At 34.5% G+C, this 21,555-nt stretch overlaps 1 protein-coding gene across 1 annotated transcript in view; it reads left to right on the top strand.

Annotated features, from left to right (window-relative positions):
- Positions 1-860: 860 nt before the first annotated feature.
- Positions 861-21,555, top strand: part of LOC115445980 (zinc finger protein ush) — a 220,512-nt gene continuing 199,817 nt past the window's right edge. The window contains exon 1 of the mRNA XM_030172511.2: positions 861-1,017. Within this exon, the coding sequence (XP_030028371.1) occupies positions 978-1,017 (40 nt within the window). The 5' untranslated portion in view covers positions 861-977. The remainder of the gene's footprint in view (positions 1,018-21,555) is intronic.

The raw sequence follows: 21,555 nt of genomic DNA, 5'->3' as shown, positions 1-21,555 counted from the left end.
TATGGATGCTTCGTCACTGATGCCGAGACTCCACTCCTAAAAGACGTGATAAGTAGATTGTTCATATTCGTAACTAGGTGCATACATGGGAGTAAGATAGGTAGAGGCAGGAAGAAAAATACAACCAAAATAGTTAATTATAAGGAAGATTGTGAACTTGGTCAGTAGTAGGGTATACCCTATCCCACCACGGAATACAAGGCTTGTTTTCACAGACTTGTTATCACAGCATTACTCCGTCCTTAGATAAAAACGTAAGGGGGTTGGAATAAGGCTTTTATTGAATGCTATTGACGAAGGGTGAAATCTCCGAAAGGGAACACGTCACAACATATAAGTACCATTGATATGCATAAAAGTGGTCTGCATATCGTTCAAAGATAATTAGATTTTATATAAATTATGAAAGGGAAGCCGGTAGGAATCTGGTTCCCTACTATAAATACTGAAAGACGTTATTAAATACTTTTAATAGTTAATTTTCGCAGAATCAATAGGAATTGCATTTAGGGCGCCTGACCCTACGCTAATGTACAGTTGGATTATAATCGTTCTCAAAATCTTCTGTTTATTATTTCATATAATATTATAATTATAAATAGCTAAAAATATATAAATTTATATACATATTACTTATTCTGTTTACATTTGAATTTTAAATTTGGAATACTCATAAATACATAAATAAAATCACCCAACACCTTATATACTAAAAGACGATAAAGCAGAAGCTACGACAACTCTTACTACGGCTACGCGCTACGGCGAGGGGGCGTTGCCAGGCCGGCCCTCGGCGGCGGCGACTGGCACCGCACCGCCTCCGTGCCAACTGGCAGGCCAGCGCGCCAGTCTTGTCTCGGACGTCGAGCGCGTCGGATGCCGCCCGCTGCCCGCCGCTCGGCACATTCGCGAACAACTTTGGTATCACGTGTTTATTGTGTGTGTGTGACATGGTGCGCACAGGTGCCGTCTAGGACATGTCGCGAAGGAAGCAGAGCAATCCTAAACCATTGAAACGTGAGTTGTTATATGTAATGTTTACCGCCGGTTTCTAATGTTTGGTTGTAAACAATTTTTGACGAAGTTTGCAATAGATTAATGATAAGTTAACATCTTAATGTTTTTAAATTGTTATCTTGTCATTTGCAATGTTCTGTTTGGATTTATGTAGGAATTGGCTTATAAGTACTGTAGTTGTAATTACGGTCTCAATTAAGATAAATATGTGATATTGTTATTGATAAATAATTGTCATATTTGACAATTGTTATTTACTTGACTTATACCTAATATAACAGAGTGAATTATTGTAAATTGTATTACTATAAAATTGTTGTAGGATTAACTTTCAAATACTTAAATGTAATAAACTGTCATTATTTTGTTTCTATCAAACTATTTTACCTTATAAAAAGACTTACAAAATAATGATTAGTTTAACGCTGTTTAATATAATTTATTACTAAGGCTAAAACGGTTAAACCGATGAATCATCATTAAAACAAACAACAAATTAAACGCTGATTTCAAACATTATAACTTTGTTTGCAAATATTTTGTTCTGAAGTTATATTATTAGAAAACTATTTTTAATGCGTACAACGGAAATCTATAATGATTATAATATTGTACATAAAATATTCGTAAAAATAAAAGTTATATCTAGTCGCATTACATAAAAAACAAAATCTTGGGACTCTTCCGAAGCGTAGAGCGATAAAGTTTTCCAGAGTCGAAAAATCAGGTGATAACAACCATTCGAATATATAGATCCGAGCTATAAACGTATTATGTCTGCAAGAATGATTCGGCTTGATTACCTGGATTCTTAAGCAAGCAGTATAACTTCAATCTTTTCAATTATGAAGTTAGAGTCTACTGCGTTCTAGTGGCTAAAGGTGAAATTTTCCGAAAGGCAAACCTAACACAACATATAGATACTTATGCATAAATGCTGCAAATCGTTTTGAGAATAATTGGGTTCTACATAAAGTGAAGCCGGTAGTAATCGGGTCATATTGCACCCTTCACCACTCCTGCTCGTCATCCTGAGACATGATATGTTAAGCCTCATTGAACAATTATTACGTTAGCAATAATGCCCCTAAACTAGTACACAACAGCCCATGACAGGGAAGGGTCCATATTACACGATTCCTATCGGCTTCTCTTTCTTAATTCATGTAAAATGTAATTTATTAGAACGATTTGTAAACTGCCTTTATGCATATTAGTACCTATATTATTTTGTCAGGTTCTCTTTCAGAAACCTTTATCCTTCATCAATAAACTTTTTTAAATTTAATTATGATGTGTTAATGCAATATTGGCATCAGTTTTATAAGCTTTACATACAATAAAAATATAACAGGCCGATGATACATTATAGGTATTAAGGAAAACCTAACATGGTCGGTCTTTATTTGAGCAACAGATTACGGAAGTAAAACATGTTTTCAGAATTTTTGTCTGTCTGTGTTTGTACACGCATCACGCAAAAACTATAGCATGGAATTGAATGCAGTTATCACTGATGTATTGCTGGAGTTCTAACTTAAAATATAGGCTCCATTTTATTCCAGACAAATATAAAGCAGGATTTTTATCCCGGAAAAACATTTCCACGCGGTCTAGGCTTGAGCCAAGCTTAGTATACAAGTAGAACAATACAAGTAGAATTTAAGCGTATATATCTGTGAATTATTCTTACGAAACATAAACGTGGAGATACGTTTAATTTTTCTCTGTTCCGGTTAATCAAAACGGTTGAACTAGTTTGAACATGACTTTTACAAGCAAATGTCTCATAAAGTCATTTCGAATAGATGTGATCCCGCAAAATGTTAAGAGCCTTTAGAATCTAATTGGAATCATGTTGTTTTGTATAATAAATTATTTAATAGTTAGTAAGGAAACAAATTAAATACTTGGATTCAAGCTGGTATTATCCTTAAAGGCAAAATTTTATTTTAGGCCATTTGTTGTATTCCTAGACTTTTTTTTTAATCTTATTTTATATAATTATATGTTAGAAAGTATTCCATAGGTTATTTGTTATTATTTCAAGTCGTATTTTGTATAATGAAACTATCTAAAAATATAGAGTTGAAAACCTGATTTGCTACAAGATTTTTTACAATAGGCCCATTTAGCAAAATTACTTCACACAAGATTTAATTATTTTAAATTAAATTTAGTACGCACTTTCGTCCGCGTGTAAGGTTTTCCGGTATATATATATTTCCGGTATCAAGTTATACATATTGTTTTAATTACCTTCATTTAATACAAACATATTAAAACATGCGCGGAGAATCGACTACCTGCATATAGATAAATTCTTATTTCGAAGCGTTCTTGTATTTATAGAATCACAGTATATTTAATTGAAATAATTTATTAAACCCAATATTTATCATCATCAGCCCGTTGGAGTCCACTGAGACATAGACTCTACCAAAGTACGCCACAGAGTCCGGTCTGCCGCTTTATGCATCCAGCCACTGCCAGCTCTCTTGTGTAAGTAGTCCCGCCATCTGGCCAAAGGGCGTCACACGCAACGTGTTCCAGTACGCGGTCTCCACTCCAGTACAGGTTTACTCGAGCGAAGAAGGTTTATTTATTAGGTTTTCCAGCAAACTTAACACTACGATTACAATAAGTTAAATATAATAACTTATAGCTATAATGTAAGCAAGTTAGGAAAACTCAACATGTATATAATTTAATCTAAGTTACTTAAAAGCAGCAAATTAAACACAATATAATTTGGAGACGTTCTCGCAATAAGTTAACCTGTGCCGGACTATATAAATCTTGCAGTGAAGTTTAGTAGATCTTATGGCAAATTCCTAACCCATGGGAAACGTAACAGAAAATCTATGGTTAATTTAAGGTAGTGTTGAACCAATCGAGACTTTTTTTGGGGACAAAAACTCTATCTCTACCACTACTTGGGGATGAGTGGAACGGTTATGTTGATGTCACCGGTCTTACGACCCAATGTCTCAAAAACTACATTTGCCAAGACGTGGTCTCCACTTCAGAACACGCTTATCATTATTTATTCAACTAAAAATATTATGTGTAATTTATTTAGGTTCTGAATTGTTCTAAACTTGACAATTTGAACAGCGATTACTAAATATCGAAAGTACATTCATCAGCCCTGTCACAAAACTGTAACATTTTCCTTAAGTAGTTTTTGGGACACATTAATCCTTTCTCTCTAAGGCAACCGAACCATCGGTGGCAAAATGTGAAATTTTCCCAAAGTGAACCCGACATAAAATATAGGTACTAATACTAATTTTACTAAGTTTAGCCCACTGTGCTATAAACACTAATAATTTATTTGTAAATAATATATATTTTAATAGTTTGCTTACATATATTATAAAAGAGAAGCCGGTAGGAATTTGGTTATATGGACCTTTCGCCACTGCTATACATAGTTTTGAATTATGGAAGGAATTACATATACATTTGACATTATTTATTTATTAAGCACTTCATATACAAATATATACAGGCGGACTTAATGCCATATGTATTTTCTACCAGCCAACCTTAGGGTGGATAAATATTTATTTATATTTATCTAAATCTCGTTAACCTTACTTCTTACTAATCTTCCTTTTACTAATATAATGCGAAACTTTATGAAAATATTTGTATGTTTGTTAACGCCGAAACAACTGAGCAGATTTGGATAAAATTTTGCGTACGGATAGCTCACTTCCTGGATTAACATAAAATGTTCATAGTTGTATAAGTAATTTTAATTATTATTTAGAAATAATAATAATTATTCTTATACATTGTTTTGACGTATCATAAGTGCAACTTTGTTCGCCTACATGATAAATAAAGTATTTTATTTTAACAGAGACCAATTTTTATCCCGGTAATTACTTCCATAGGAAAAAGAGGATATATTCAATCACATTATTAAATAGATGGCTCTGTTGTTAGTGTTTTAGGGACTTTTGTAGCGGGAGAGGCGTTTCCCGCGGGCACAGCCGCCATTAACACTTAGTACTTATATCATTTATATATGTATAAACTGATGGGAATTTATATCTTAAACTTTTAAAAATAGTAATAAAATCCGGATTACAGACTTCAATATCGTTTTGCCGTCGGATAATATTTCTCTTAAACTATATAAATCTAGCAAAATACCAGCGTTATTTATATATTATATATTTATTATTACATTCTATATATATAAAGAGTATATAGCATACTTAATACTATATGCAGGTTTACTTTCCCAGTCAACATAAGGGTGAAACAAAGATAAAAATAGTAGTTGCATATTATCACTTGAAAAAGAAAAACACATTATTATAGATATACTATTATATGAATATTATTTTTTGTAATATAACATAGATATTGGAGCCTAGGTATATTGAATAAATAAAATACGATTTGTAATAATTGCTAGTTATAGTGAAAGCGACAGTTACAAGAGAAGAAGTAATTTTGACAGACCATAGTGTAGCATGTTATTTGGTTTCACAAGATTTATGTCTACATTCTAATATATGTATTCTAGTTTCTAGCTAATGGTGTTATATGCCTATAAATAAATGCAGGCCTTTTTGCCACTTCTTTTTTAGGCGTACGCTAATTCTTGAAAGTGTAAGTCTATAATCACCCCCCTCCCCCCTCTTTTCCTATAACTTTTAATGGAAATTTTTCCGATATTTTCGAAACTGCCTTTGGGGAAACTGCGTGCACAAAAAAAAGTCCTGTATATATGTAATAACAGGAGTGCTTTGCTTATAACTTTTGAGCATATGACAGTTTCGGAAAGACCTGAAGAAAATTTATGTGTTATAATAATTGTTTGTATATGAGAGACCCTGAGAGGTTGGGCAGTCTGATTGCAGCTCGTACTGTCCCTTCTCAACTTTATTTTTAACATTATGTTTGTACTCTTTGCATTCTGCCTTTGCTTGTAATTGTATGTGCAACGTATACTAGTGTGTATGTTATATTATAATATTTTCTAAAATATTTAAAGAAGAAACAATGATTTTTATTGGTACAATAAAAGTATAACATGTACTATGAACGGAGAGAAAGACAAAATATATAAAGAAATGTAACACAATTATGTGCCATTGTGCCAATAATGGGAACAGCTCCTTGCTGCAGTCCCAGCTTGACTGATTCTGCAGCGCTGATTTTCAATAAGTAGAGGTGACGTACGGACACTCAGTTAATGTTTGAAAATTATGCTGCCGTGCTAAGCTCAAAAGCGGTATTTCAAAAAATCAAAATCTTGATTTTTATGTCGTCAGATAGCTTAAAGAAATACAATGAACCTAAATAACGGTATCTTGTTTAGAACTTGTTCAAAAAAACCTTAAAAGAGTTTCTTTATCTCAGTTTAACATACAAAACTATATTTACAAACCATGGATTATCACGAAATAAGGTTTCCCCGACATACCGCTTTAGCGCTTAGCAGTATAAGCAATACTAAATAAAGGAAATCGAAGTGTTTCGTTTAGGACCCGACTTGTCATCCGTTGCGCTGGAAAGGCTGTGAAATGATTGTTATTTTAGTATTTTTGAATGTTTTAAAGAAAGCATTTTGAGCTATTTATAATAGCCCTTGTATAGTGGCGAAGGGTGAAATTTGCCGTACGGGAATCTGACACAAGATAATATAGGTACTTATATGCATAAATGCGGTGTTCAAATCATTCTAATGATAATTAGATTTTACAGAAATTACGAAAGAAAAGTCGACTGAAATCGGGTTTGGACTCTTCGACAATAGAGCTGTATATATTGACTCATTGGACACGAGCCTTTACTACTGAGAGAATTGAACTAGTAACCAAATTACATTAATAAAGTCAGAAACAACAATTTATAGGTATTTTTACGTGTTAGAAATAATGTTTGACGTCCGAAATAAGGCTTTTAACTTAGACATTTTAAATTTAATTAAGCAACTTAACTTCTTATTTATAACCTCTTTCAAATCCGTTTCTTTTCTATAAAGTCAAAATTCTGTAGGTATAATTAATCTTTTTTAACATGTGCAAATTAATGCTAGTTGATTTTAGGAAACCATTTAAATTTTAAACCTGTAGGCCGTTTTATTTTTTATAAATAAGCTGAGAAAACAGGTATGGTAATAGGAAAGTTATTATACAAAAGCCTACCCGTGTCAAATAGTTATTTCCATGTATATATGTAGGTAGGTACTACCCTTTGTTTGTGACTATGCTAGATGATAATTAAGCATAATGTATTCACATGAATAATTATTGAAAAGTGTGTTCTCGAGTGTAGACCTCGTCTTGGCAAAATAGTTTTTTCTACAGAGGCAGGCTTGATAGGTATGACGACCTTAAATTGACCATAGATTTTCTGTTGCGTTTCCCATGGGTTACGAATTTGCCATAAGATCTTCTAAACTTCACTGCAAGATTTATATAGTCCGGCACAGGTTAACTTATTGCGAGAACGTCTCCAAATTGTATTGCGTTTAATTTGCTGCTCTAAAGTTGAGTTTTCCTAACTTGAGCTTACATTATAGCTATAAGTTATAATATTTAAATGATTGTAATCGTAGTATTAAGTCTGCTGGAAAACCTAATAAATAAATAAATAAACCTCCTCCTCCGCTGGAGTAAGCATGATCGGGATTGGAGACCGCGTCTTGGCAAACGTAGCGTGGGACACCCTCTGGCTAGATGGCGGGAAGAATTAACCAAGAGGGTCGGCAGCCACTGCATGCATAAAGCAGCAGAGCGAATCTGTGGCGTATCTTTGGAGATTCCTATGTTCAGCAGTGGACTGAAACGGGTTAATGATGATGATGTTAAATGATTACTTCTGACTTAAAGTGTAGTCTGTAGTCATCAATGTGTCTTAGAACTATCTCTTGCTAAAGTCGTTTAGAACGCCTTGAAAATTAGAGGAGATATACAGACGGACCAGCGTTTGTATTAATTATTATCGTGGCCTCATAGATTTCAGAAGTATTATTAAAAAACAAATTATAACCATTGTATTTGACATTCTCTACAAATCACTTCATTTGTTTATGATACAGCTGAGAGTCATACATATGTATTTAATTAGAACTTAGAATCTTTATCGATTAAATTCAAATAAAATTTATAGGCATTTTGACCGGTTCCAATTTTTTAATATAATTAATTATTACCTTCTAATCATGACAAAAGTAGTGTCCCTCGTTGAATAAACAGAGACTCTAACTTAAGTAGGAAACCTACATACTTACTTCAAATTTTTGTGAATAAAAAAAATACGTAAAAAATTCACCCAAAAAAATGTCCCACGGGTGAAAGACAAACTCCTAAATAGTTTCAATAGCAGTTGCCCAGCTGTGGGATAGTATTTAATACGAGGCTAAAATAACCTCTAAAACCTGAAGGTAACGATAATTATATTTACAATTTTTTATGTTTATAAAATGGAATCAAAGTGCACACGGGTTCATTAAACTCGTATCTTCTTAATGTATTCTGATTGTTTACTTATCAACGAGCGTGATAATTGTGAAGAATGTCCAATCAACTATTACTAAATGTATTTATTCAGTTGTTTTAAATGTGATTTTTTAGCAATCTTTTTGGTTTGAAGGTTTATGATTTGTAGAGTTGTGTATAGTTGGAAAAAAACATGAGAATAGGCGAGGTAAGGTAGGAAGAAAGGTCGACGGTTATTCAAATTATGATGATAATTAATGTTAAATTTTATATTATTTGCCTCGCATTAATATTTTACACCAATTAATCAAATCTGTGACATTCTCAAAATAATGATTTGACGCGTGTTGGACCATTAACCGATTGACAGAAAACCTACTTCTCGACCAGTCCTAACTTCTCAGCAGGAGTGGATCTCATACTTTAGGTATCAGAGGATTTGAATAGTGTGTTATCGGCGCTTGCGTAACTGGGGCTAGGGTTATGATTAAAAAACATTTTAAAAGTATGAGGGTAAATGTGTAGGGATAGATTCAAATGGACATATGAGACGATGAATTCTTTTAACAAGGATAAAAAAAAATTCAAGCCTATTTACCCATATTTAAACTACGTCAACTTTGGCTTCCTAGATCTCATTTTTTTAACCTGACGTTAAACCACATCGCCATCTTATCAATGAGTCAGCTGCCGTTTTTAATTAAAATGACAATTATAAAATTTCGAGAACTGGGAGGAAAACCAGCATCCATGATAATTGGCCGGCTGCGTCAATAGACCACGAGTGATAAGATTCCTGTTATTTTTATGTTCTTTTTCCTGGCAACCGCACCTGATGTTAATTGCAGGAAGCGAGAAGACCACGTCATATCCCTCTACGGCATATGTCGGCTTGAAGACTAATTATAGCGTATTTTGCCTGCGGATCCGGTGACGGGAAAGTATTTCCGGAATAAGTAGCCTGTAGCACTCAGAAATAATGTAGCTTCCTATTAATAATAATATAATAATATCAGCCCTGTATTAAATACTGTCCGACTGTTGGGCACGGGCCTCCTCTACTACTGAGAGAGATTAGGCCTTAGTCCACCACGCTGGCCTAGTGCAGGTAGACTTCACACATCTTCGAAAATTCCTATAGAGAATTTCTCAGATTTGCAGGTTTCCTCACGATGTTTTCCTTCACCGTTAAAGCAAGCTATAATTCACAAAGAATACACACATAATTATTTTTTTGAGGTGTGTGCCCTTGGGATTTGAACCGGCGGACATTCGTCTCGGCAGTCCAATCCACAACCAACTAGGCTGTCGCCGCTTCTGGCTTTCTATTCTTCCTATTAGTGGAAAAAAATCAAAATCGGTTATGTAGTTCCTGAGATTATCGCGTTCAAACAAATAAACTCTTCAGCTTTATATATTAGTACAGAAAAGGATAAAATTTGATATTGTAGACAGCAGTGGTGAAAGATGAAATTTTCAAAGGGAACTCGACACAACAAATAGATACTACTATGCATGAATATGCATGAGGTCTGCAAATCGTTCTGATGATAATTATATAGATTCTATATGAAGGGAAGCCGGTAGGAATGGGACTTTATTGACCCTACGCTTCTGGTAGACAGAGACGAGATTTGAAGAAAGAAGAAAGAAAGAAAAGAAATTTATTTTGCAACAACAAGTTACATACACATAACAAACAAGCAAAACAGACAAAAAAACTTAAATCTATGTTGTCACAAGAAAAGCAATAAAAATATGCTGACAGTGAAGCCAGCGCTGATCTAAGTAAGAATTTTAAATTCTTTCTGAAAATATGTATGTATCAAGACGTTCTTTATTTAGTAACTAAGTAGATATGTCGGAGAATAACGATGATCAAACTCATGTTTACCTTTGCGTGTGATATCGGGTCACTCGATAACATTCAAACAACGCGATATAACTTTCCATTGTTATAATTAGTTTATTTCTTTCTTCTGACGTCAGCCCGTATCTTGTACCTGGGAATCTATTCTGTTTGGAACTGAATATATACAAGAGAACGCGTCATACTATTGATTTTATAATTTGCGTACGGTGGTCGTTATCCGGTCGGATTTAAATGGTTCCTTCCTAGCCGAGTCTTGGTCACAACGGCCAATCTTAATGGAGCAAGTATGCAGGAGATATTATAGTTCATAAATGTGTACGCAATACACAGGTGCACTCTCTGTTCCTTCATTCTCATAATCCGGTTAGACGGCAGTTCTACCGGAGAGAGATCAGGCGCAGGACCAACAGCTTTAGGTTCTTTCCGAGGGAGTATCACTTCAACTTCCTGACTCCGAGTTGCGACTGAGTAATTTTTAAGATGAAAAAACCCAGTCAATTATTTTTGTCCAGGATTTAACCCCAGAATCTAAGTGCAATAGTCACACTCGTATTATATACAATTATATCTACGCCACCGAAGCAGTTGTACAAATATGTTACTAACAATAATTCTGCATGCGTAACGTGTTGCGTCGACCTGCCGTTAAGTGTTTTTCGAATACACATTGCGTATATTTAGTAATACGATAAGCATTAGTTATTCAATATAACATTGAGTGCTGACCGGGCTCTGGCCAGCGGTAATGGAGTGATAGCGAGCTTGTGTAGAATCCGTATCTGATACAATAGAGTATTTTGTGTTTCTTATTATATTAAGGTGTTATTGAGCGAAATTTGGGTTTAGAGAATTTATTTACTCATTAAAGATCATGTTTATTTACAATGGATGTTAGTAAATTAAAGTTACTTGAAAACTATGGTTAGTTCAATCAATCTTTAAATACGTTTAAAATATTTCTTCCGTCACAAATATTCTTAACCTTGTGTTAAATATGTATTGATTTATTTCCTTTATATTCTTTATAAGACTATTGTACAGTTACGCACCGTCAAACATTATATTTTTCGTAATATTTACGGTAGTTAATTATATTTTTCTATTAGATTTCCCTTGAAAATTTTTATTGGAATTATAATAAAAGCAAATAAGTATAGATTACCCAATAAGCATCTTAACCGTAGCCACACCATTCAAAATTAAAAATTACAATTCTAGAGTTCTCGCATCTTTTCCATTATTAAACAAATCATAATCGGATCCATTAAACAATTTAATACTATAATCAGATTAAAATAAAGTTGAAATCTTAAAACAATTTTTACTTCATCCTTTAAATAATACGCATAAACAATCAAATCGGGGAACTGACAAAACGCCCAATAATTCTCAATGACAGGTGAATCCATTCAGAGTCATATAAAGTATTCAAAAGCGTGCACCTGATCTAGAGTTATGCTAGCGGCGAGATCAAAGCATTGTGTGTACGCAAATTGTGCGTACAGATGTAAGGAGAGACAGTATGACACTGTCGGGTATGAATGGAAAAAACTTTAACAGTAAATAAGGTTCAGCCTTGATTTTGCAATTTGAATATTAATGCTATTTGGTGAAATGGTTTATCAAAAAGTATAGACAGATAAGTTTTCAGTACGCACATTCGCATAATAATAATATTAGCCGTATATATACTGTATAACTTTGGTGGAGGCCCATGTTCAGCAGTGGGCACCCTACAGCTGATGATGATGATATACTGTCTCATTGCTGGGCACAGGCCTCCTCTTATACTGAGAGGGGACAGGCCTTATTCCACGCTGGTTTAGTGCGGATTGGCAGACTTTAAATACCCTCAAAAATATTAAAAAGAACTTCTCAGGTATGCATGTTAACTGACGATTTTATGCTGGTTCAACTTATTATAGTTAACTTCTCAGGTATGCTGATTTTGTGTGATGTTATGCTGGTTTCACACGGCTGATATTATATATCATATTATTACGGTCAAGACTGTTATAGGTAGGTGACCATTTAGCATAATGTGATGTAGTGTAAATCATGAAGTTTTAAGAGCCTTTTCCTTAATCTTTTCTTGCATAAACACGTCTTTACTGGAATGTTGGAACATGTTTGTAAAGCCATCGGGAATAATAAGGAAAATAATTGTTTTCTTCTAAGAGGAACATTGTTGTACCTTTCGCTGTATTCAAGCGTTTATATTTAGGAAACTTCTAGAAAGTGCAAACGTTAAATGCTGGTTACGTATAGAAGATTCCTTTGGTGTTGTGTATTTTTTTAATCACCTAACTGGCTATGTTTTTGGGACAATTTGCCAACGTCAAGTAAAGCGGATACACAATAACTTCTTGGCATACACATATAGAAAAAAAATCAGGTGTTGTGTATGATAATGTCCCATTCACATCCGGTGACAGTCGGTCGAAAAATTTGCATGACTCACACCACACACACGCATACGTTATAGTTATTTGATTCTAATTGCCATGTGCTAAACAAGACGAGTTAAAAGTATGGTATTTAACAAACACATTCACGCCTAGTATCCTTGAAAGGATGGGCAGTGGCGCAACTACCCACTTTTTCTCTATATATTCCAACCTATGCTACGAAGCAAGATTATTTAATGGTATTAGGTAAAAAAATAAAATATTTTATTATATCTGTACGTTCAATACTGTGCACGTTGTATCTGCGCCGGCGCATCTCGGACGCGGCCATTGTCGGCAAATTATGCTTTCCGCAGCATTCGCCCTTCCGTAACATTGTTCAAGCAAAGATGATTAGTTAACGTCTAGTATCAGCCGTATTGCGAATGGCTTATTAAAATACCATATCTACGATAAAGCCTTGGGAACCACGTTTTAATGGCAAAAGATCATCCGATGGAATGTGAGTGCCTAGCAACTGTGATTTAGCCGCTTGCGTCATCAGTCATCATTCATTGGTATTACAAATGATTGACGAGACGAGCTAGTGGCTGTTTAAACACTTTTTTTTTAAACTTGCATAACAATGTGACTCCACTGGATTTGATGGTGTTGAGTGGGGTCCAATAGAATGTCGACTGACGAGAGATGATTACCCGTCGTCAGTCGATACAATTATGCCGGCCTGTAGGAACCGGGTATACACAGCCTGATCCCGGAACGTGACACATTTACGTGGGCCACTATGGCGAGTTTTAACACCTTGTTTACGGTGGTCGCTATCTGGGCGGATATAAAATATAACCTACCACCAGCAATCCATAACATCTCCATAAGATCGACAATCTATTTTGACCCTAATCCACCTACCATCGGCAGTGGGGTCACATTGTAGTGTCAGTATAACAAAAAAGGGAGTCCGTAGGTCAGGGATAATGTCAAGAAGTAATCTCACGGGACTTACCTGCGTATCCCGAACTCAACCACAACGATGTATCACGGCTGCGTATGTAATGACGCACGAATTCTACTGAGTTTTAATTACCGAGAAATCTATCAAAAGCGAACAATCAAGGAAAACTTTATTTCCATGAAATGTCTTATGGTGACCCAAATTTTAGCTACACTCGATCACTTCGTTTGAGACTTTCCGGAAATGAAAATGATGACATTGAATCATGGATTTTAATTATTTTGTTTCCTATGACAAGCAAAATGATTGGCGAAAATATATTGTTTCTTAATAATTGGTGTAAAAAGATATTGTCTTTATAAGTTATTTTGTTTTTTTATCATGCTATAGTACGTCTCTGCTTACCCCTTTGCACCTAAAATCATGTGTACGCATGTTTAAATTCCATTTCAATAATTAATAAAACTAATGACCTTATTACTACGTCTCAATTTGCATGTCATGTGCAACCTCAAACGGGCGGTTAAATAATCTGTTGAATTGTTATTAAATTTTTCCATGGGAACTTTGGTGAGGACATTAGCGCTTGCGCTCTTAATCTATTTTTTCACTAGCAAGATCTTGCAGCAATATATTGCGCAATACATGCGTTTACTAGTAATGATATTACAATAATTCTATACACATGTGACTCACCGCAATTCCTGTAAGCACGTCATGATTCCTAAGAAGGTTGTACACTCGTATTGAAATTAAAAATTTATTTATAAGCTATATTGCGAACTGCTCTAAATAGCAATAAAAAACTTTTTTTTTTCCTGTGAACATGTACTGTATACATTAAACTGATTTTGAAAAGTGCAACGCTAGAGTTTCTTGCCCGTTTTTCTCTGGCGAGAACTGCTTTCCGAACTGTTGGTAGAGTTAGTATTGACGGAATCTAAATAATGTATATTGTACAGGTTCAAATAAAATATTTAATTTAGAAGCAGAAATCACGCTTATACGATAAAAAAGGCTTGCAGAAAGTAACTTCTGCAAACAGTGTCTCCATGTAGGCACAAGTGTGACCGTCCGTTTTTTCCGTTTTCTTGTTAAGTTGGTTTTTGGAAGTGTGGGGGAACAGAAAGGAACCTTCTTAGGATGGGCGGAGGGGAGATGGCCAGGAAATGATCGCCAGCCCTGATAGACCTCAATGTGTAGTTACAAACATGAGGTATACACACTGGACTGTGTGATTAAAGCCACGGCAAATGTCCAAGTATTGGCGTGCATTCGTTGTGGAGACAGAGAGCACAAAAACTGCATCGGTAGGGCAATGCAGAACATTGAAGCGGTTTGTTTTCCAAACTGTTAAACGCCCGTGCGCGCGTACTCTAAATTTACAATGACTCTAACTAGTCTGGTTATGCGCAATATTTCTCACTATCATAATTCATAAGCAACTCGTTTATTTCAGATCAAATGCTGATAAACATATCGTTAGTGCGTTCTAAAAATTACTGCATATTTATCAATTAATTATCAATGGTTTTGTAACCGCGTTTCTACAATCGTATTGATATATCAGTGAGTATTAGGCGCCGCGCAGATGTTGAGTCCTGATGCCTAAAAAACACGACCAAATTAAAAAGTACACAAATTGGACAATGGCTATAGGACTTCATAATCCACCCTTCATGGATATTGGGGTTCACCCCACACAGAACCCTCCATTCCCACGGTGGACGCGTGTCTCGAGTTTCGAAGGGTCGTAGAATGGGATGGTTCGGTGTCAGCAGGGTCACTTAAGGGTATAAATATTTTATTCCCTTTAAGTGTTTTACGTTTGTGGGAACAATATTCTTTGGAGGTCTAAACTCGATAGGTCACCACAATTTTGCTTTTTTTTGTAGAGGAGTTTTTTTGTCTTATAATTACAAATGTTTACTAAGTACTCTTGGTAGGGACCAGGGAATATAAAAATATAATATTATTGTGTCATAACCTCATACAGTTTCAACTTATTTATAAATTAATATTAAAATTACTACAGTTTTACTAGTAGTCAGCTACAAAAATAGTTGAACAAATACAGAATTTCAAATCGACATTAAACTTTTGTGTAATTATCAACGATTCATTTTTCTTAACTAAATGAAACTAATAAAGGTTTACGGTATTTAAGATAAAGAAAAATAAATATTTCAATTAAAGTCAATTTGTGCAAGTGTTTTGCAGTTTTGAATTCTTTCAACTATTTTTATGGTCGACTGTATAACTGAAGTTTGAATACAACATAATATATCATCTTTGTCACCATTACACTCAATCTCTATAGAGAATTTCTCAGGTATGTAGGTTTCTTCAAGATGTTTTCCTTAACCGTTAAATCACGCGATAATTCACAAAAAATACACACATAATTTTAGAAAAGTCACAGAAGTATGTCCTTGATTTGAACCTGCGGTCATCTCGGCAGTCCGCTCCACACCCAACTAAGCTATCGCCGCTCTTTATTTGTATCCTTGTATTATTCCCGTCAAGTTTAAAGGAAGTTCATATTGACCGGTTCAATGGCTTGTTTGTCAGATGGACTGATTATTGAGTGTATTAATAGTATGGTTTGAGGAAATATAGCGTTAATTGGACGGATCGAATGTTTTTGTTAGCGATTATTATCGAATTGAAGCATTTGTACGTGTTTGTACGATCATGTATCCCTGGTAGAGGACTTCACAGATCACATTTGGTTTTTATGTATGTTACTGAGGTTTATTTGAACACACTAATCTAAGGAACTACTGAACATATTTTGAATATTTTTCACTAATAGGAAGCTACATTAGTTCTGAGTGTTATAGAGTACTTTTTATCCCGGAAAAAACTTTCTCACGCGGGCGGAGCCGAACGAAAATGATAGTTAATTATAAGATAAAATGATAAGTTTGATGGCAAGACGCGCTCCTTTTCAGTAGTATTCTAACTTCAGTTATAAAGTGTTATAATTGTATATATTATACTATATATTCTAATTGAATTTACGTAATTAATTTCACGTTTAATGAGACCATATTACTTCATAGAGAAATACATCCCTCAGATTTGTTGATGTTATATTTATATTTACATATATTCGCCTGGATAGCGACCACTGTACACAAGGTGTTAAAACCCGTCATAGTGGCCCACGCAATTGTGTTGCGTTCCGGGATCAGCTTTTGTATATCGAGTTCTAACAGGCCGGCATAATTATGTCGACTGCCGAAGAGTAATCATCTTCCTTCAGTCGACATTCATTGGACCCTATAAAAAAGATTTGATTTTAATACATTTTAATTAGCTTGTATTTTACAAAATTTTGTACTTTTAGTACTTACACTCTAATCAAGATCTTAAGTACTAAATATTCTGTTAATTTGTCTCCATTATTAGTCACCTTCGGTTGTATTCGTCCTATTATTTATGGATGTTTGTTGGTAACGGTGACCACCTCCAACAATAAATACATACAACAAATAACATAGTGTTATAATAGTTATATTTAATAACGTTTATCGTGCATTACACGCAGTTTGAGATAACATCAAGATTGGTAACTCAACTATAAATAAGCTCTCAAACACTGAGATACCGATCGGATGTTTTTATAATAGCTTCAAGTGTTTTGGAGTTCCTTGGGTGTAAGATTTGTTGGATACCAAATTTTACAAGCTAGCCAGATGGATGATCTTTAAATATTGGAACTATGATGATATATGAATCCGTCTTATACATCTTAGCAGTGGCGAAAAGTGAAATTTTCCCAAAGGGAATCCGACAACATATAGGTACTTATATGCATGAATACTGTCTGCAAATCGTTCTAATGATAATTAAATTCTACATAAATTCTTTATAAAGGGAAGGCGACAGGTATCGAGTTATATGGACCCATGGCAACTGCATCTTAGTTATTATAATATGTACAGACACTCACGCCTTTTCTCCTCAGGGGTAGGCAAAGGCGCAACTAGTGTATCGACTTTGTGCCGTGCGTATTCTAAATATGTGATACAGAGCGAGTTTTCTGTCATATCGGGCACAAATTCCAGACTCCGCGCTGATACTGAGTAGTCAAACTCAATGCTAGTTTGTCCGACTTGAGGATCGAACCTGAGACAGTACTGCAGTCGTGTCGTGCGTTTTGAATATTAACACTATTGTAGCCAGTGTAACTATTTGACATAATAAGACTTAACATCTCATGCCTCAAGATGGCGAGCGCAGTAAAATACCAAACAATTCTGTAATTCAAGGTGTTGAATGGAGTATCTACTGTTTATGAGGCGTATATACAGTAGATCAGGCGAACGGCAAGCTCGCCTAATCCTAAGCGTCATTCAAAGCAATAAAAAAATCACATAATTTTGATGTTAGTTTCCTTATCTTTACTTACATCCTTACTATACATAAGTTTAATTTAGTTTCAGTAATCCTTACTTAGTGTAAGATACATTCGTTTAATTTTTTAAGGGGGGAACGGGGAGAGTAGGGAGGGGGCGAGTGGCGCTTACATCCTGGTGTACAATACATAATCATTAAATTATAAACGTGGTTTTAAAATGTAATCGCCTAACGAAATTCCTTATCAGATATGCATTTTAAGCAAGTCAGTGATAGCGTTATCGATGGATTAAAATCGCTGGCCATGCGATGCCGATAGCGATCTAGAGATAGCGTTCGATAACTGTACGAAACAAGTGTAGTGACTACTGGCTACTGAGCGTACGCGCGACAAAATAGATTTTTATTTATCATGTTGGTCATTATAATTCGTTTTTTAGTTAAGGTTATAGCTTAAGGTCCATTTTTCATACATTTTGTTTCACCTTTAATCTGGGTAACTAAACAAGTATTGACAAGTAAAGAATTTAAATTCACGTCTAGTTAGTGATTAGTTCTCGCATGGATATTTCGGCCTTTAAAATTTAATACGACGAAATTTTAAAGGCCGAAATATCCATGCATATTAATTATTTTTACGTTTTTCTTTCAACTGCGAGAACTAATCACTAACTAGACGTGAATTTAAATTCTTTACTTGTCAATACTTGTTTAGTTACCCAGATTAAAGGTGAAACAAAATGTATGAAAAATGGACCTTAAGCTATAACCTTAAGGTGAAGATATATATGTTTTTTTTTGCTTTGAATGACGATAAGAGTTGGTTAGTTTCTTGTTAAAACACAATTTAAGATAATAAAATGTCTTTTTCTTATACAATGTTACTTTTTGCAAAATCTGTTCTGTTTTTTTTTTTATTTTATAAAAAAATGGTGTATTTAGATAATATACTTAATATTAATGGGTTTAATTTTTCGTCTAAAGCAAACATTTTTTTTTTTCGAAAACCCAGAGAAGTCGTATCGCCCTGATACAAAAACTATGACTAACTTAGCCAGCGGGTGTACACCGCGTAATCCATACAAAACAACATACATCCATGTAATTTGATCTATATCGAGTCCATAATCGCAGGTGAGCCGGGGATTTGTCGATAACCGCTTGATCGATCGAGCCTAGATAAAGATTTTTATCGATATAAGATTTATAATTTGTCAGCGGACTAGTCTAGGAATGTTTTACGATCGAGATGAAGGAATTGTTTCGTTTTAAATTTAGAAGATAATGATTTGGGGCGATTGTTAATAGTATTTATTACTAAAACCGTTACAATTTTGAATTTCGAACACTTGAACTTTTCGCGTTTTATTCCTGATTTAGATACTTGCCGAAAACAGACAAATTCTCACGAACATGATTGAGTAGGTAAACATCTTATTCGGGTGTATTCGTTACTCGTAATTGATCATAATATATTCGTACACGAATTATTCGCCGATAGTCTAAATGAGGCATTACGCATTCACAAAATTGTACTGTGCAAAATTCTTTCCTTAATTTGTTACCTGAATAAAATAGGAGTGTCTAAGAATCTCAATACTTATCTTGATACCTATGGATGTAGACGCAATTTTGCAAACCCAGTCCTCAAATCAACACTTATGGTATTTTTTTACCAAAATCATAATGACATTTTAGGTTAAACACACAACACGCATTTATCCCTGAAGCGGTATGCAAAGGCGCAACCAGTGGCACTTTTCACCAAGCTTGTCCCGTCCCATGATAAGGGGCGAGTCTATCGCCACATCGGGCACAAATCCTCCGTACAAATACTGATCAATAAATCCAAATATCACTTTACCCAGGATTCGAACCCATGACCTCAGAGCGCTGCCGCACCACGCAGTACTAAGCCACCGAGGCAGTCATTTTAGGTTAAAAATCTGTAAATAACTCAAACCCAAGATCAGGTGGTGTTTCTCATTCTAAAAAGTGGAAAAAGTCCAGCGTACATGTTCATCCCACGTCACAAGCGGTAGTCGCAGCACATAAATCCTCAAATGATAACATCGCACTGTTTATCAATACGTACATATAAATAACCATATCAAGACGATCTGGTTACACAATACCGGGATCGATTTAATTGGAAAGGAAAATGATATTTTTTGAGGATATCAAGCGTAGGAATATCTATTTGATCACGAATGTTTTTTAAGTATTACCATGCACTTTAAGGTTTAGTATTGCCTAGATTTAAAAAGAACTCTTGTCAGGGTAAAATGTATCTTGAATTTGAAGCCTTAAAAGGACTTGAAAGGACGCCAAATTACATTACAAATTAATAATAATACAAGTGGCGAAGAGTTACATTTTTAAAAAGGAAACCAAAGCATCAAATTTTTGGCTCAGATCGCGGTCAATTTGAAAACAAAAATTAAGACAGCGTATTACTCTTATACTATTATTATTGTTATAGCCCAGTATTTTCTTAATTTATAATTGACTTATTAAATATTTTGTATCACCCTAAACCTAAAAGGGAAGCGGAAAGGAATCGGATTAATAGACGCTTCGCCATTGATACATACTTACACACTCACGCTCTTATCCTATAGGGGTAGGTAGAGGCTATTAAGCACTACATACTATATATCATGTTATATCTGTACTACTCCCTTGTATTTAATCATGGCTGCATAAACAGTTGTAACCTATTCTTCATCTATAGTTTTATTTATCTCATTGGACTATATTCATAATTAAAAGTAATCATAATTTAACACTAAATATAGCAAACAAGCCGAAATTTTCCCAAAACAAATTAAAGTAACACAAAAATGTTGTAGATATGCTAACATCGGTAGCGATTTGCGTTCGATAGCCGATAGCTATCGTTATCACGATTGGCCTGACATAAATCGTGCAAATATACACATTACATATGTCTTGTTGATAGCGCATATCACTTTTACAATGGCGCCCACTTCAAATTATCGAAATTACCTCAAATATTATCTGTTGATACTGATCTACGATACTTTGGTTTGCGTCGTGTTACTTTAGTGTATAATTGAAATCAGCGATTGCGAGGGAAGACTGCAATGTTTCGATTCTCACTATGATTTTTTTGAATTGTACATTTTATCATCAATTCAAGAATTTCAAAAATTGCGCGACTAGTAATCTGTTTCTTACTAAATGCAATCATTGGAGCCATAATGCACGATCATTATCAATACAATTATAAGATATAGAAACAGAAAACATTGCACTGTAGTCTATTGCTTAAGATATTAATATACCATTGGTATGGCCTAGTATTATAGTATGGGCATGTGCTCGCGGCCTCTTCTGCAAAAAAAAAATCCCACTGCATTTTTTTTAAAAACATGTACGACATCTCTTAAAAATACAGATTAAATTATTGCTATTTGTTTTCCTTTTTTTTCAACCTTGAGGCTTCGA

This window comes from Manduca sexta, chromosome 23 (assembly GCF_014839805.1).
Source record: "Manduca sexta isolate Smith_Timp_Sample1 chromosome 23, JHU_Msex_v1.0, whole genome shotgun sequence".
NCBI lineage: Eukaryota > Metazoa > Arthropoda > Insecta > Lepidoptera > Sphingidae > Manduca > Manduca sexta.
Note: the sequence above shows the minus strand (reverse complement) of the source record. Positions and strands in the feature narration are given on the sequence as shown.